This window comes from Salvelinus namaycush, chromosome 20 (assembly GCF_016432855.1).
Source record: "Salvelinus namaycush isolate Seneca chromosome 20, SaNama_1.0, whole genome shotgun sequence".
NCBI classification, from domain to species: domain Eukaryota; kingdom Metazoa; phylum Chordata; class Actinopteri; order Salmoniformes; family Salmonidae; genus Salvelinus; species Salvelinus namaycush.
This window is the reverse complement of record NC_052326.1, coordinates 48,431,194-48,446,161: the sequence shown is the minus strand read 5'-3', so window position 1 is coordinate 48,446,161 and position 14,968 is coordinate 48,431,194. Positions and strand designations below refer to the sequence as shown.

The 14,968-nt window shown below is 41.2% G+C and overlaps 2 protein-coding genes across 2 annotated transcripts in view; one reads left to right on the top strand and one right to left on the bottom strand.

Moving 5' to 3' along the window:
- LOC120064650 (eyes absent homolog 2-like) overlaps nt 1-9,248 on the top strand; it is a 32,754-nt gene extending 23,506 nt beyond the window's left edge. Inside the window, exons 8-13 of the mRNA XM_039015275.1 lie at nt 2,567-2,625; nt 3,424-3,584; nt 3,857-3,971; nt 5,562-5,683; nt 6,252-6,352; nt 7,247-9,248. Coding sequence (XP_038871203.1) covers nt 2,567-2,625; nt 3,424-3,584; nt 3,857-3,971; nt 5,562-5,683; nt 6,252-6,352; nt 7,247-7,327 — 639 coding nt within the window. The 3' untranslated portion in view covers nt 7,328-9,248. The remainder of the gene's footprint in view (nt 1-2,566; nt 2,626-3,423; nt 3,585-3,856; nt 3,972-5,561; nt 5,684-6,251; nt 6,353-7,246) is intronic.
- Nucleotides 9,249-13,768: 4,520 nt separating this feature from the next.
- The window catches only part of LOC120065452 (E3 ubiquitin-protein ligase rnf213-alpha-like), a 52,353-nt gene continuing 51,153 nt past the window's right edge, over nt 13,769-14,968 (bottom strand). The window contains exon 60 of the mRNA XM_039016477.1: nt 13,769-14,676. Within this exon, the coding sequence (XP_038872405.1) occupies nt 14,526-14,676 (151 nt within the window). The 3' untranslated portion in view covers nt 13,769-14,525. The remainder of the gene's footprint in view (nt 14,677-14,968) is intronic.

Sequence of the window (14,968 nt, the reverse complement as noted above, 5' to 3'; positions counted from 1 at the left end):
AATATGCCTATGTTATCAACTACCAAATATGCCTGTCATCAACTACCAAATATGCCTGTCATCAACTACCAAATATGCCTGTCATCAACTACCAAATAGGCCTGTTATCAACTACCAAATATGCCTGTTATCAACTACCAAATATGCCTATGTTATCAACTACCAAATATGCCTGTCATCAACTACCAAATATGCCTGTCATCAACTACCAAATATGCCTGTCATCAACTACCAAATAGGCCTGTTATCAACTACCAAATAGGCCTGTTATCAACTACCAAATATGCCTGTTATCAACTACCAAATAGGCCTGTTATCAACTACCAAATAGGCCTGTTATCAACTACCAAATAGGCTTGTTATCAACTACCAAATAGGCCTATGTTATCAACTACCAAATAGGCCTGTTATCAACTACCAAATAGGCCTATTGAACGAGCAGCATTGTTTGACAAAGTAAAAGAAGACAGAGATAGGCGTTTGGCACGAGATCATCGGCCTTCTCTGGTGAGTGAGCTGCACATCATTGGGTGAGTCAGTGAAACTGGACAGCATTTTTAGGACTATCCTCCTCATATTGTACAATATGTGTCTCCACACACCTAGGCTACTGATGGATTTAAGACAAGTTTGTTTTTATTGATCTCAGATTCTCAGTTTGTAAAATTTGTGAGATATTTGTGAGATATTAAAAAAGATTCTGCTAAAGACAGCAGTCATCTAAAATGATGTGGAATTGCATGAAATGCGTTCATTAAAGGGCACATTTTTCCAGGACCGTAGGCTTCAAATGGTTTTCCTCATGTGTGTGCACCTTCTGCAAGTGCCTCTACTCTACTGCTCATTGCCAGCACGCAAAAGTGAGGTAAATGCATGCAAGGCTTTATTATAAAGTTTATTTAAAAAAAAATAGATTTACATTCCTGTACCTCAAAGGCCCCCAGGTCACCCCCCTCTCAGCTCACTTTTTGTTCCCGGCACCTCCCTATTTACAAATTAACCACTGGATATATATTGTATATTCCAGTTGAAAGCCTAACTGTTAAAGCGAATTTGGAATAGGGTTAAACTTATGTATTTTTACCAGCATGAACGACATGTAAGCTTTTCTCTGTGCATTCCACTGCCTTGTTCTGACAAAGACGAGGATTCAAATGGGCTTGTGGGGAGATGGAACACTGTGAGTTGTTAATTGTAGGTGTGTGTCTGTCTCTGAAAGGAACATTTGTTGTGGGGAGAAGGAACACCTGAGGGGAGGAAGGCTGACAAAGCCGTTCTCAAACCCCTCTTTTAAAGTTCCTTCTTTTTGCCCGCCTCTGTAGTTCCTCATGCATACAGTTCGCCTATACTGGCGGCCATCTTTGTTAGTCGTGTGCTGTGGTTGATTTATGGAGGAATCATTCTACAGGTTTGGAAGCTGCTAATAGAGAGATAATAGATATCACAGGCTGAGTAAGCTGTAGGCAATGAAGAGATAAGAGCTCTACCGCAGTTACATTGCTTCTTGATGAAACAGAAGAAAATAGTCCTTAATTTAACTAGCTCCTGTGAGAAGTCAGAAACATGTAATATTTCTAATTTTGCACAGATAGCTCTGTCTATGTTCATCATCAAAACCCAGCCCTACATAGCCAGATATGTACTTCTCCGTCCACGCCCATTCATGTCGTTAAATCAATTTAGCTTGGGAGGTGTTGAGATGTACTGGGGTCTAGAGCTGCCTCATAAAACCCTAGCTTAGCCTGTTGTGGGTCGTGTTAACGATTCCGTCTGTGTCTGGGGGAGCTGGGTCGCAGCATTGGAGGAGCGTTACGGCAGTATTGGGGAAGGAGTGAGGCTGAGATGTAAGAGCGTGATGAGGTAGCGTCTTCCTGTGTCTCAGGCAGGTTGAAAGGCGATAGCGCGGCCTGTCAGTCCGGTGTAGCCGTGTGGGAGAAGAGGTAGGAGTCAGTAGTTACTGAAGTAGGAGTCAGGGAATTAAAGAAGGGAAGAGATGAGAATAGCAGATCTGAAGTGGAGATTCAAAGGGATTTGGTGGAGAGGTGGGAGGATAGTGTGTGTATTGTAGTGGAGCACCATCGGAAAGTCGTTTTTAAGAATTGTCTGAGGAAGAAACGTAGCTATTTTTCCACAGTAGTTTGTACCTTGTAACAGCTTGTAGCAACTTCCACACACCAACAATCCAGAAATCCATTTACATCCAGTATATGTACTACTATATACAGTATTAATATTGTATACTACAGTATATTTAATACTACAAAATCCTGTATTTAATGGACATAGATCTGAAGTTCTTTGGCAGTTGGTAAAAGAGGTTGATATGGTGTAAATCTTAGTGGGGTTTATTAGTGGAGTATTGTGGTGTCAGGTGGAGTTGGTACGCTGCCATACTGGCGCCTGAATGTCTCAGCAGCTTATTTCCGCCTCCCTGTTGTCTTTTGTTTTCTTCTTTTTTTGTTCTATCGCTCCCTGAGGCTCCCTTAAGAAGAAACCTGCCCATGCACAGCTTTGAAACGGATCTCCTTCTCTAACATATCCACTATCTTTCCCTCTCCTATCCCAGGAATGTGACCAAGTTCATATTGATGACGTGGCGTCAGACGACAATGGGCAGGACCTGAGGTACTGTACAGCTTTTCATCTTGAATTTAACTCGCCCCACACTTAAACCAGCACTGAGTGGGTTTACAAAAGGATCAGTGGGGGCATATTGAAAATATGTCCTGCTCTCTTTCTCAAAAACAAGGCTCCCCCCCCTCTCTCTCTCCTCCTCTCTCCGTCTGGCAATACAATATATCAGCGTTAACAATATCCTCATTCTTCAACGTCTAATCAAAATAACACTCTGTCATTCTCTCTGTCTCCCTCATTCCAGAAATGTTACTACATAAATTGATGAAGAATTTTAGGATAGGTTTCAAATGAATATTTGAGAAAGTGCAAGATGTTTCTCAAATGCCTAACAGTATGTGCATTCCTTCCCCCATTTTTTAGTGCTTTCAGGCATGTTACTCTTTTCAATATGTATTAACCTAACTGGATGTGCATACTACACGTTCTCCCACTTATATATAACAAACTTCTAATATTGATCTGTTGTGTATTGTGTAAAATCCAGTCTTGTTTTATCCTTGCATGGTCTCACCCTCACTCTCTTTATTATAGGATTGTAGATGTAAAGAATAACATGTCTGTTCCCGTCCAGGTTCCCACTGGAAAAAGGTTTTGCATAATGCATTCCTCTATTATTCTTTACACTAGCTACTTCAGTAATTATATTATACTCCTCCATGTATCTACAGGCACTGGTCAAGTCCCTCTGAGACAGCCACCAAATATCAACAAGAGTTGTACATTGATCTGACCATAGCTCAGGGCCATGCTTCTCTTTAATGCTCTCTTTTTGTTGTTTTCTTGCAGCACGTATAATTTTGGCACGGACGGGTTCCAGAGCCCTGCGGGGGCCGGTACTCTGTGCCTGGGCTCAGGTGTCCACGGTGGGGCTGACTGGATGAGGAAACTGGCCTTTCGCTACCGGAGGGTGAAGGAGATCTACAACACCTTTAAGAACAACGTGGGAGGTGGGTTCTGCGTGTGTGTGTGTGTGTGTGTGTGTGTGTGTGTGTGTGTGTGTGTGTGTGTGTGTGTGTGTGTGTGTGTGTGTGTGTGTGTGTGTGTGTGTGTGTGTGTGTGTGTGTGTGTGTGTGTGTGTGTGTGTGTGTCTGTGTCTGTGTCTGTGTCTGTGTGTGATCTTCTCTGGTGCTCAGCTGATATAAAAATCACAATGTAAGTTGAATTTGTTCATGCTGTATAACCATGATCATAATGAATAATTGGTGTGTGATTGTGTCAGGTTTGCTGGGCAGTCCCAAGCGGGAGGAGTGGCTGCAGCTGCGGAGGGAGATGGAGGTTCTAACAGATCTGTGGCTGACCCAGGCTCTCAAGGCCTTGGCCCTCATAAACTCCAGGTTAGGACACCCCCCTTCTCAACTTCCCTAGAAACTCTATTGTTTTAAGGTGGAGATATGATTATTCTGTTGTAGTCAGGCACAATGCTCTTGTGTGGTCTTCAATCAACAAGATAATTGGAAAAAACATGCTTATTTTATTTCACAATGTACACCGTTTAAAATGGCCAAACTCCATTCACAACATTATTCAGTTGGTAAGAGACAGACATTCAGTCAATACTAGGAATAGATTGTCCACCGTCTATGTGTTATCTGGCAGGAAAGAGAAATAGGCAACATAACATTTAGATTCAGAGCAATAAAGAAATTGAATAATTTCTCTGAGCAAACCAGAAACCTTTCAATATATAACTTCAAACAATTCTTTACAACCACTTAAATATAATGAATGTGAAGGTTTTGCAGGACTGTGGTAGATGAAGGAACCAATCAAATAGTTCAGAGTGTCAGAGTATTTATCTGGTAAATATGACAGTGTATTATGTCTGTTGTAACAGTGTGTTATATGTGAAAATGTGATTGCATTATAAATGGTATTTTAATGTTTAAGGACTCTTGGAAGATTATTCCAAATGAGGACTAAAATAGATCCTAATCAAATCAAATGTCAGCTGTCAGAGCAGCTTACCGATCTGTAAATAGCCCATCCAACCAACTACCTACCTCATCCCCATATTTGTTTTTATTTTTCTGCTCTTTTGCACACCAGTATTTCTACTTGCACATCCTCATCTGCACATATATCACTCCAGTGTAAATTGCTAAATTGTAATTACTTCGCCACTATTGGCCTAATTATTTCCTTAGCTCCTTACCTCATTTGCACACACTGTATACATATTCTTCTATTGTGTTATTGACTGTAAGTTTGTTTATCCCATGTGTAACTCTGTGTTGTTGTTTTTGTCGCACTGCTTTGCTTTATCTTTGCCAGGTTGCAGTTGTAAATGAGAATTTGTTCTCAACTGGCCTACATGGTTAAATAAAGGTGAAATAAAATAATTCAGAAAATAGGAAACAATGTAAACAGTAGGTTCACTCAGAATAATATAGTTGGGTACAAATGATAAATGGATGGTACTCCAAATGTATTAAAGGGATACTGCGATATTCTGTTATTCTACTTGCTCAGAGTCAGATTGTCACGTGTGCTCCCTCTCCGACCTCTAGGTCACCAGGCTGCACGTTATGGTGCACACCTGTCACCATCGTTATACACACCTGCGTGTCGTCAGACTCACCTGGACTCCATCACTTCCCTGATTACCTTCCCTATATATGTCACTCCCTTTGGTTCCTTCCCCAGGCGTCATTGTTTCTGTTTCATGTCTGTGTGTTGTTTGAGGATCTTGTTTTATATTATGTTCTGTTTATTTTATTAAAACACTCACTCGCTGAACTTGCTTCCCGACTCTCAGCGCACATCGTTACACAGATGATCTCGTGGATACCATTTTTATCTCTCTGCGTGCAGTTTGAAGGAAGTTGGAGTTAGTTTCGTGAGCCGTTGCTAACTAGCGTTAGTACATGTACAGGTACGCTAGCATGACATATTGATATCATGTGTTGACATTTCTCTGTTTTCAGACCAAACTGTGTGAATGTGCTGGTGACTACCACCCAGCTGATCCCAGCCCTGTCCAAGGTCCTGCTCTACGGACTGGGCTCAGCCTTCCCTATAGAGAATATCTACAGTGCCACCAAGACAGGTGAGGCAGCGTGTCGCACTCGATATGGCATAGATTATCAGTTGTTAGAGTTAAAAAGAGAAACTGATCGTCTCAGGGAAGAAACACAGTTGGGTTGATTGACAGTTGGGTTGATTGACAGTTGGGTTGATTGACAGTTGGGTTGATTGACAGTTGGGTTGATTTGTTTTCACACCGTCGTTAAAAACTTTGTTGTGTATAACAATTTGTATACAAGCCTGTTTACTACCTACCAGCTGGCATTGTGCAATCTGTTTACTTTCTTGACATTTTTACCAAAATTGTTATTTTAATTTGTTTACACTTACGTTTAGCACTTTATATGAATGTAAGGTTTATTTTGAATTGTACACATTTGCAGCTAAAAGCTGAATTGCAGCATACGTAGTCCTACCAAAGTAAAAAAATGTAATCATGTTTTTTAAAGTTCCTAGTGTTTGAGAAGTAGTATACAACATTGCAGTTAAACAGTTTCACAAACAGTTTCTTAATTAACACTTCATTTTGTAACAATCTGAACACACTTATTTGTTACTTTCAATCATATCAACACTTACCTATTCTCCAGGGAAGGAGAGTTGCTTTGAGCGTGTGGCTCAGAGGTTTGGTCGGCGAGCGGTGTACGTGGTAATAGGGGATGGAGTGGAGGAGGAGTCTGTAGCCAAGAAGGTGAGACACATGTAACCAGGAAAAGGGGTGGGTGGGTGCACAATATATTTCCCTCTGCCTTGTTTTTCATGCTAGTGCAAAGACGTCATATCAAATCTAATATCCCCCCACACATATTATTTCAAACATTTGCTTATCATTTGAAAAACCAAAATAATGTTTCTATCCTAAAGCATGGAATTGTGTTTGGTATTAGTTTGACCAATGACTTGGGTTTCTACCCTTTCCTACATGCCATAAGATTGTATTAGCTCGCTGAGCTTGGGTAACTTGAGCGTGGCTCACTGAACAATGTTAGCTAGTGTAACGGATGTGAAATGGCTAGCTAGTTAGCGGGTACGCGCTAGTAGCGTTTCAATCAGTTATGTCACTTGCTCTGAAACCTATTAGTAGTGTTGCCCCTTGCTCTGCAAGGGCCGTGGCCTTTGTGGAGCGATGGGTAACGATGCTTCGTGGGCGACCGTCGTTGATGTGTGCAGAGGGTCCCTGGTTCGAGCCCGGGTATGGGCGAGGGGACGGTTTAAAGTTACATTGATGCTGTTGACCCGGATCACTGGTTGCTGCGGAAAAGGAGGAGGTTGAAAGGGGGGTGAGTGTAACGGATGTGAAATGGCTAGCTAGTTAGCGGGTACGCGCTAGTAGCGTTTCAATCAGTTACGTCACTTGCTCTGAAACCTATTAGTAGTGTTGCCCCTTGCTCTGCAAGGGCCGTGGCCTTTGTGGAGCGATGGGTAACGATGCTTCGTGGGCGACCGTCGTTGATGTGTGCAGAGGGTCCCTGGTTCGAGCCCGGGTATGGGCGAGGGGACGGTTTAAAGTTATACTGTTACACTAGCTAGTTACATTAGCTAGCTAGTTTAGCTAATTTTCAACATGTCCATTTGTGTCTTGCAGAAGAACATGCCCTTCTGGAGAGTGTCGTGTCGGCCTGACCTGGAGGCTCTGAGTCATGCACTGGAGCTGGACTACCTCTAGTGGGCACTATCCCATCATGCCCTTAGCCACTTCCTGCCTGGTGATGCCACTTCCTGTCCAATGGACCAATTGGGGTTGAGGGCGGCGTCGATTCACCACAATACAGAAGCCAAGAATAAGGGACCAATCTTTGTATCTTGCAGGGAATCGCAATTGTTACTGGAAATATTATATGTGCTTTCATCCTTTTACACAGAGACTTTTACATATGAAAGGTATCCCACTTTTCAACTTTAGAGCGTTGCACTGAAAATAACAATCTAGGTGATAAGTGCATTTTTCCTTACATGGAGGATGAATAGTTTTGTTTTGTTGTGTGCTCACTTTTCTTATTAGGACTGGGATAGATAAGAGGACATTGTTAAAGGGCAATTAGGCCACTCTTCAACCTAATTTCCATTATCTCCAGCACCATACCAGTCTAGATATGTGAAAACTTATTTTTTAATGATCTGTGGTTGAATGTTAAGAAGAAAGGTCCTAAAAAATTATTCTCCGTAGCATCACAGGCTAGGATTAAAAGTAAGAAAAACAGTGATTTTCTAAACCTGCGACGAGTTTCTAGCCAGGGGGAGGATATTTTCTTGCTCCCCATGTCACTGTGAATCTCAGTGTTTGAAAATCACCGTTTTTAAATATGTTTAAACTTTTGATGATGTCATCGGGTAGAACTTGATTTGTTTTTACAAAATGTAGAAATGCGCTGTTTTCACGTATAGTATGTAGACACTGGTATGGTGCTGACATTTTAATTATTGTCCCCATCATAAGGTGCACCTGTGTAATGATCATGCTGTTTAATCAGCTTCTTGATTTGCCACACCTGTCAGATGGATGGATTATCTTGGCAAAGGTGAAATGCTCAATAACAGGGATGTAAACAAATTTGTGCACAAAATTTGAGAGAGAACCTTTTTGTGAGCATCGAACATTTCTGTGATCTTTTATTTCAGCTCATGACACATGGGCACAACACTTTACATGTTGCGTTTATATTTTTGTTCAGTATAAAATGAGGGTTATGAATGAGGATTGGCCATTACCAGCAAGTTATTAGAGATAGCTAGATCCTACCTTGACTCAATTGTTTCACATGGCTTTTTTGATAGAATGTTAATTTATAGTATAACTACGCCCCCAATAGTAGATCTGTCTCATTTAGCAGGTTATTGATGAATTAATAGTCTAATATTATGAGCTGAGACCTAAAAAAGTTATAATGGGAAAAGATTTGAGCAAAACTTACCAGCGACATTTATATATATTTTTTGATGAGATAGCATCAATTTCCTAACTTCGCCATAACATTTAATGCATAGTCCATATCCCTATGATATGTGTCATTAATCATTCAATTTAATATTCTATTCATTTGCAACAACCATTCTTATGCAGTCTATATAAACCGGACCAAATACTCCCAACCCTACTGAAGGTGCCATACCTCTTCTGGATGACATTTTAATCTAATTTAATCTACCAAAAATGAAAAGTCAATTATCTTATCTTATCGTGCCCTTTTATGAAAATAAAATATAAATTGGTAAGAGCAGCTAGGCCAAGATGTTCAGACAGACAGAGACCAACAGCATTACTAAAACTAACATCTTAATTAATGGATGTGGAAACTAAGTAACCCTTTGACAAAGCACAGGAAAAATCAACTATCCATACCTTGTGAAACGTCTCTTTCAGCATATACATTTGTCTTGGAGAGGACTTAGTCTAGCGATTGAATCTTTTTTATTAAGGAACACATTTTCTGCTTCATAAGTTGCTGGGTGTACACTTTTTGTCATCTTTCTCCATGAATGTTTATGTATAACCTGTATGTAAGGAAAATGCTATGATAGTCTTTGGACTTGCATGTGCCTATTACACTGTCAGCTTAGCTATGATCTGTATATAAGGTTTTATTGTTTCGACGGACAATTATAATAGATTAATAAAGATAAATTAATTACATTCTGAAAAAAGTGTATCTTAATTAAGATTGAATTGCTCACTGATGACACATTCGAACTGTATTCCTGAATGTTCAGGTAATAGGTCTTTGGACGGTCTACTTATGAACATTATTTTATATATATATATGTAATTTTTTTTAAATTAAAAATTAAAACACAATCTACTTGCAGTGAAGCCGCTCAACATTGACATTACATTCAGTCATCTAACAGATTCCCATCCAGAGTGACCCACAGAAGCATCCAGGGTCAAGGCCCTGCTCAAGGGCACGTCGACAGATCTCCCACAAGGTCAAAAACGGGGACTCGAACCAGTGACCTACAGTATAAGCCACCGGCCTAAGCTCCCACCAGCCGGGCCACCAGCCCTCCAAGATCCCCCCCACAGTACCCCGTGACCTGCCCCTCAACCATCCTAGACCCCCCCCCTCCCCCCAATTCACCAACAAAGACAAAGGAAAACAGAAAACAACAATGCTAAAAACTAAAGACATCAAGGACAACAAAAATCATAACAGCAAGGCCAATTGAATATGTTTGAGTGCATGTATGACACTATTTACATGTGTGTGTGTCCGTGTATGTGCACGGTTGTGCATTTGAATGATGTTTGTGTAACAATGTTTGTGTATATGCATGTGTACAAACACCTGCGCGGTATCAGCCTCAGGCAAACTAGCTGCGTTAGCTGTACCAACGCTGCCCCTCAGTGTCATTCAAACGTATTGTTTTGTTTTGTTTTATTTTGACTTTTTTAAACTTTTATTTTTGACCGTCATTCTATCCGCCTCCCAGCAACTCCACTCCCACTTGTCTCCAATTCCATATCCGAAACCTCAGCCCATCCCACCTATCTCTGTTGGCCATCCTCTTTGGATTTATACACACCATATATCTTTCAATTATGCTGTGATGTTTAACATACAGTTTGAATCTATCTAGCTGAATAGAATCCACAGATTGTGAGTTGCAGATAAATACTTTTACTAAGAGTATTAGTATATTAATAATTGAATGACCAGGTCTCTTCAGATCTCCCAACAATGCTATATCTAGGGTCCATTTTAGATTAATTGTATGGTTTTTCAGCCATTCCTGAACCTGAGACCAGAAACAGGCTGCCTGAGGGTAATACCAGAACAAATGGTCTATTGAATCTGTATCCTCACAACAAAATCTGCAGAGCTGCGAGCTGCCCCAAATATTCAACATTGTTTTGGTGGAAGGAATTCTGTATGATAATTTTAGCTGAAAAGCACGAAGTCTTGAATCTTGTGTCCTTTTATATATCAACTCATATCAAATCAAATCAAATTGTATTTGTCACATGTGCCGAATACAACAGGTATTTGTATACAGTGAAATACTTACAGTGAAATACTTACTTACAAGCCCTTACCCAATGATGCAGTTTTAAGAAAATACCAAAATAAAGCAGCAGCAGCAGCAGTAAATAACAATAGCGGGGCTTTATACAGGAGTACCGGTACAGAGTCAATGTGTCAATGTGTGGGGGCACCGGTGTCAAGGTAATTTGAGATAATTATGTACATGCAGGTAGGGTTGTTAAAGTGGCTATGCATAGATAATAACAGAGTAGTAGCAGCGTGGGGGGTGGGGGGGGTGCAAATAGTCTGGGTAGCCATTTGACTAGCTGTTCAGGAGCCTTATGGCTTGGGGGTAGAAGCTGTTTAGAAGCCTCTTGGACCTAGACTTGGCGCTCCGGTACCGCTTGCCGTGCGGTAGCAGAGAGAACAGTCTATGACTAGGGTGGCTGGAGACTTTGACAAATTTTATTTACGGCCTTCCTCTGACACCGCCTGGTATAGAGGTCCTGGATGGCAGGAAGCTTAGCCCCGGTGATGTCCTGGGCCGTACGCACCACCCTCTGTAGTGCCTTGCGGTCGGAGGCCGAGCAGTTGCCATACCAGGCAGTGATGCAACCCATCAGGATGCTCTCGATGGTGCAGCTGTAAAATTTTTGAGGATCTGAGGACCCATGCCAAATCTTTTCAGTCTCCTGAGGGAGAATAGGTTTTGTCGTGCCCTCTTCACGACTGTCTTCGTGTGTTTGGACCATAATAGTTTGTTGGGGATGTGGACGCCAAGGAACTTGAAGCTCTCAATGGTGTTGATGTGAGCCATGACCAGCCTTTCAAAGCATTAAATGGCTACAGACGTTAGTGCTACGGGTCCATAGTCATTTAGGCAGGTTACCTTAATGCTCTTGGGCACAGGGACTATGGTGGTCTGCTTGAAACATGTTGGTATTGCAGACTCAGACAGGGAGAGGTTGAAAATGTCAATGAAGACACTTGCCAGTTGGTCAGCGCATGCTCTGAGTACACGTCCTGGTAATCCATCTGGCCCCGCAGCCTTGTGAATGTTGACCTGTTTAAAGGTCTTACTCACATCGGCTGCGGAGAGCGTGATCACGCAGTCATCCGGAACAGTTGATGCTCATGCCTGTTTCAGTGTTACTTGCCTCGAACCGAGCATAGAAGTTATTTAGCTCGTCTGGTAGGCTTGTGTCACTGGGAAGCTCTCGGCTGTGCTTCCCTTTGTAGTCTGTAATAGTTTGCAAGCCCTGCCACATCCGACGAGCGTCGGAGCCAGTGTTGTACGATTTGATCTTAGTCCTGTATTGACTCTTTGCTGTTTGATGGTTCGTCGGAGGGCATAGTGGGATGTCTTATAAGCTTCCGGGTTAGAGTCCTGCTCCTTGAAAGCGGCAGCTCTACTCTTTAGCTCAGTGCAGATGTTGCCTGTAATCCATTGCTTCTGGTTGGGGTATGTACGTACGGTCAAAATGTGAGATTTCAAATGTCTGATGTTTATAATTCAATAAACAGGTTCTAGCAATATTTGTTTTATTCCCTTGCCTGTTTGCCTGTGAGCCAATGCCACAGATGTTAGAAAATTTAGTCAAGATATTATGTGTGTGTAGTAAATCTGAGTAGGTTGATGTGTATGATATTGGATGTGATTTAGTGAGAGTGTGTATGATGTCTGGATAAGAGTAAGACTATAATGTGAGATGTCTAAATAAATATTAACCCAGCTAATTTGCATGGTTGAGTGTCTATGTGTGTAACATGAAGTGAGTATAGCTGCAATATTCAGGATGATAATTGTAATCCATACTGTATCACCATCATGAATATATATATATATATATATAACCTTTATTTAACTAGGCAAGTCAGTTAAGAACAATTCTTATTTACAATGACGCCTACACTGGCCAAACCCGGATGACGCTGGGACTCCCAATCACGGCAGGTTGTGGTACAGCCTGTTGTGGTACAGCCATCATACTTGCATCATAATTAAACCTAACATAATTTTCATTGAAAAACACATCCCAGTATTTTCATAGCAATTGACTTTTCACATGATTATGAAAGAGAACTTGCATTACTATAGACAAGAAAAGGGTTCACTACAGTACAAATGTATCCCATAAAATATGTTGTTATTCCCCAACGTCTCTGTTCTGAGATCTTCCCATTGCTTGTTGTAAACTTAGATAAACATGTAGACAAAGACATACAAAAGATAGACAAACAAAAACCATTAAATTATAGAAAAGCTCTAGACAATAGAGGAGAACGAGAGAGTGAGAGGAGAGATCAAGTGTGTGTGTGTGTGAATGCGTCCATATGTGTAAACCAGCGTGTAGAGTGTGTTTGTGCACATATCAACTTCGTAGTGTTCAGATATTTTTAGTCCCCATAATTTTTCCCGTAACCTGACATCCCCATAGCATTTAGTACCACGGTGGTGTTATAGAGCTGTCTCTGAAGAGCTGTCTGTCTATGAAGAGTTTGTCTACAATGAGAAATGCACACTTAAACCCTTTCCCTCTGTTGCCTCTGGACAGGATACAGCCTCTTGCGACGTTCGTTTATCTCCTGGAGAAATTGGTCATTCAGACCGAGTTTGATCCCTTTAAGCTCCCTTCCTCTGCTTTTGATCAGCTCCTTTTGTTAGTAGTGTTTAATTTTTGCGTTGATCGGTCGGGGACCCTTGGTCTTGTCGCTCCGAGCTCCACGTCTGTGCACTCGGTGGAAAGCCACCTTGTTTACAGTCTCTAGAGGAAGTCTAAAGGCAGATAGCATGAACTCTCTGATCGCTCCCCTTAGATAGTTTGTTAACCATTAAATGAGGAATAATTATACAATATTTAATACAAGGCCTGTTATTAATGATTTACATATAACACTTATTTCTAATATGGTTTATACATTTAAACATTTACTAATGCTAAATGAATACATGAACCAATTACATGTAATCATATTTTAAGTTTATTAATTAAAATCTTACGCAACAATTTGAAGGTCTGCTTAAATAGGTTATAAGCCATCTAAGCAAACCTTCAAATAAATTAAATATGACCCATTGGCAATGGCAAGTTAGTGAAATGAGGGTATTATCTAGGCCTGTAAATTAAGAGTACATGACCAGCAAAGGCGTGACAAACATCACTCTTGACAGCACCAGCCCTTTTATTTCAAGATGCCATGATTTGGACACATTTTTTAAAACAAATGGAAGAAGATATCGTAGTCATATTCAACCAGAATATATTAAAACCAAGCAGATAAAATGATTAGGTCATGTATTTAACTAACTTGATTTTAGATCTTCAGGACTGTAAATTACAAAATGTGGGCCAATAGCCCCCTCAAGTGGATGCTTACTGCACTGATCTGAACTTTAAAATAACACCAACCACCAATAACAAAAATTATGGCAAAAAACATTCTGTAAACACAGTTTGGTTAATATAAGGCTTGATTCAATCCGTAAACCCGAAGTCCACCACTATAGCGCGCTTAAAATGTAAAGGTAATTTCCAATTGAGCCGACATATGCAGCGTTTACCGTGAATGCAGTCTCGTGCGAATGCAGTAACAATGCCTTTAATACCCTGAACTTCAGCGATACGGATTGAACCAAGCCCATAGTCTGACCCCAAAAATATTTTTTTTCTATGAAAACGTTGCATTCAAGGCAGTTTTTGTAAGGAGAAAGGCAAGATTCTCCACATACCAGTTATAAATCCTCTTACTATCTAAGTATGGTGTGACAGTGTGGCACATACTGTGCTATCACTGGAAAAAGCACATCTATACATCATACAATCAGAAGCACTTGTGTTCTATTCTACCATTTCCCCGGTGATCTAGTGTCGTCCTTTACAAATCACGGTCAGGTGGAATCGATCACATCATCCATTCCTGTTTGTAAGTCACAGTAAATTTCCAGGTCTCCACAATCTGTGAGAGGAGTATCTCGTCAGGGAAGGAAGCCTCCACGTCAGGCGGGACTTGTAGTTCTTTGCGGTCCATGTATGCAGCCAATGTCTCTTTGACACTAGAATGAGAGAAAGTAGACAAAACAGGTTGTGATTTGGAAGCAGGTAACGCAGGGAGTCAGGAAGCAGGTAACGCAGGGAGTCAGGAAGCAGGTAACGCAGGGAGTCAGGAAGCAGGTAACGCAGGGAGTCAGGAAGTAGGTAACGCAGGGAGTCAGGAAGCAGGTAACGCAGGGAGTCAGGAAGCAGGTAACGCAGGAAGTCAGGAAGCAGGTAACGCAGGGAGTCAGGAAGCAGGTAACGCAGGGAGTCAGGAAGCAGGTAACGCAGGGAGTCAGGAAGCAGGTAACG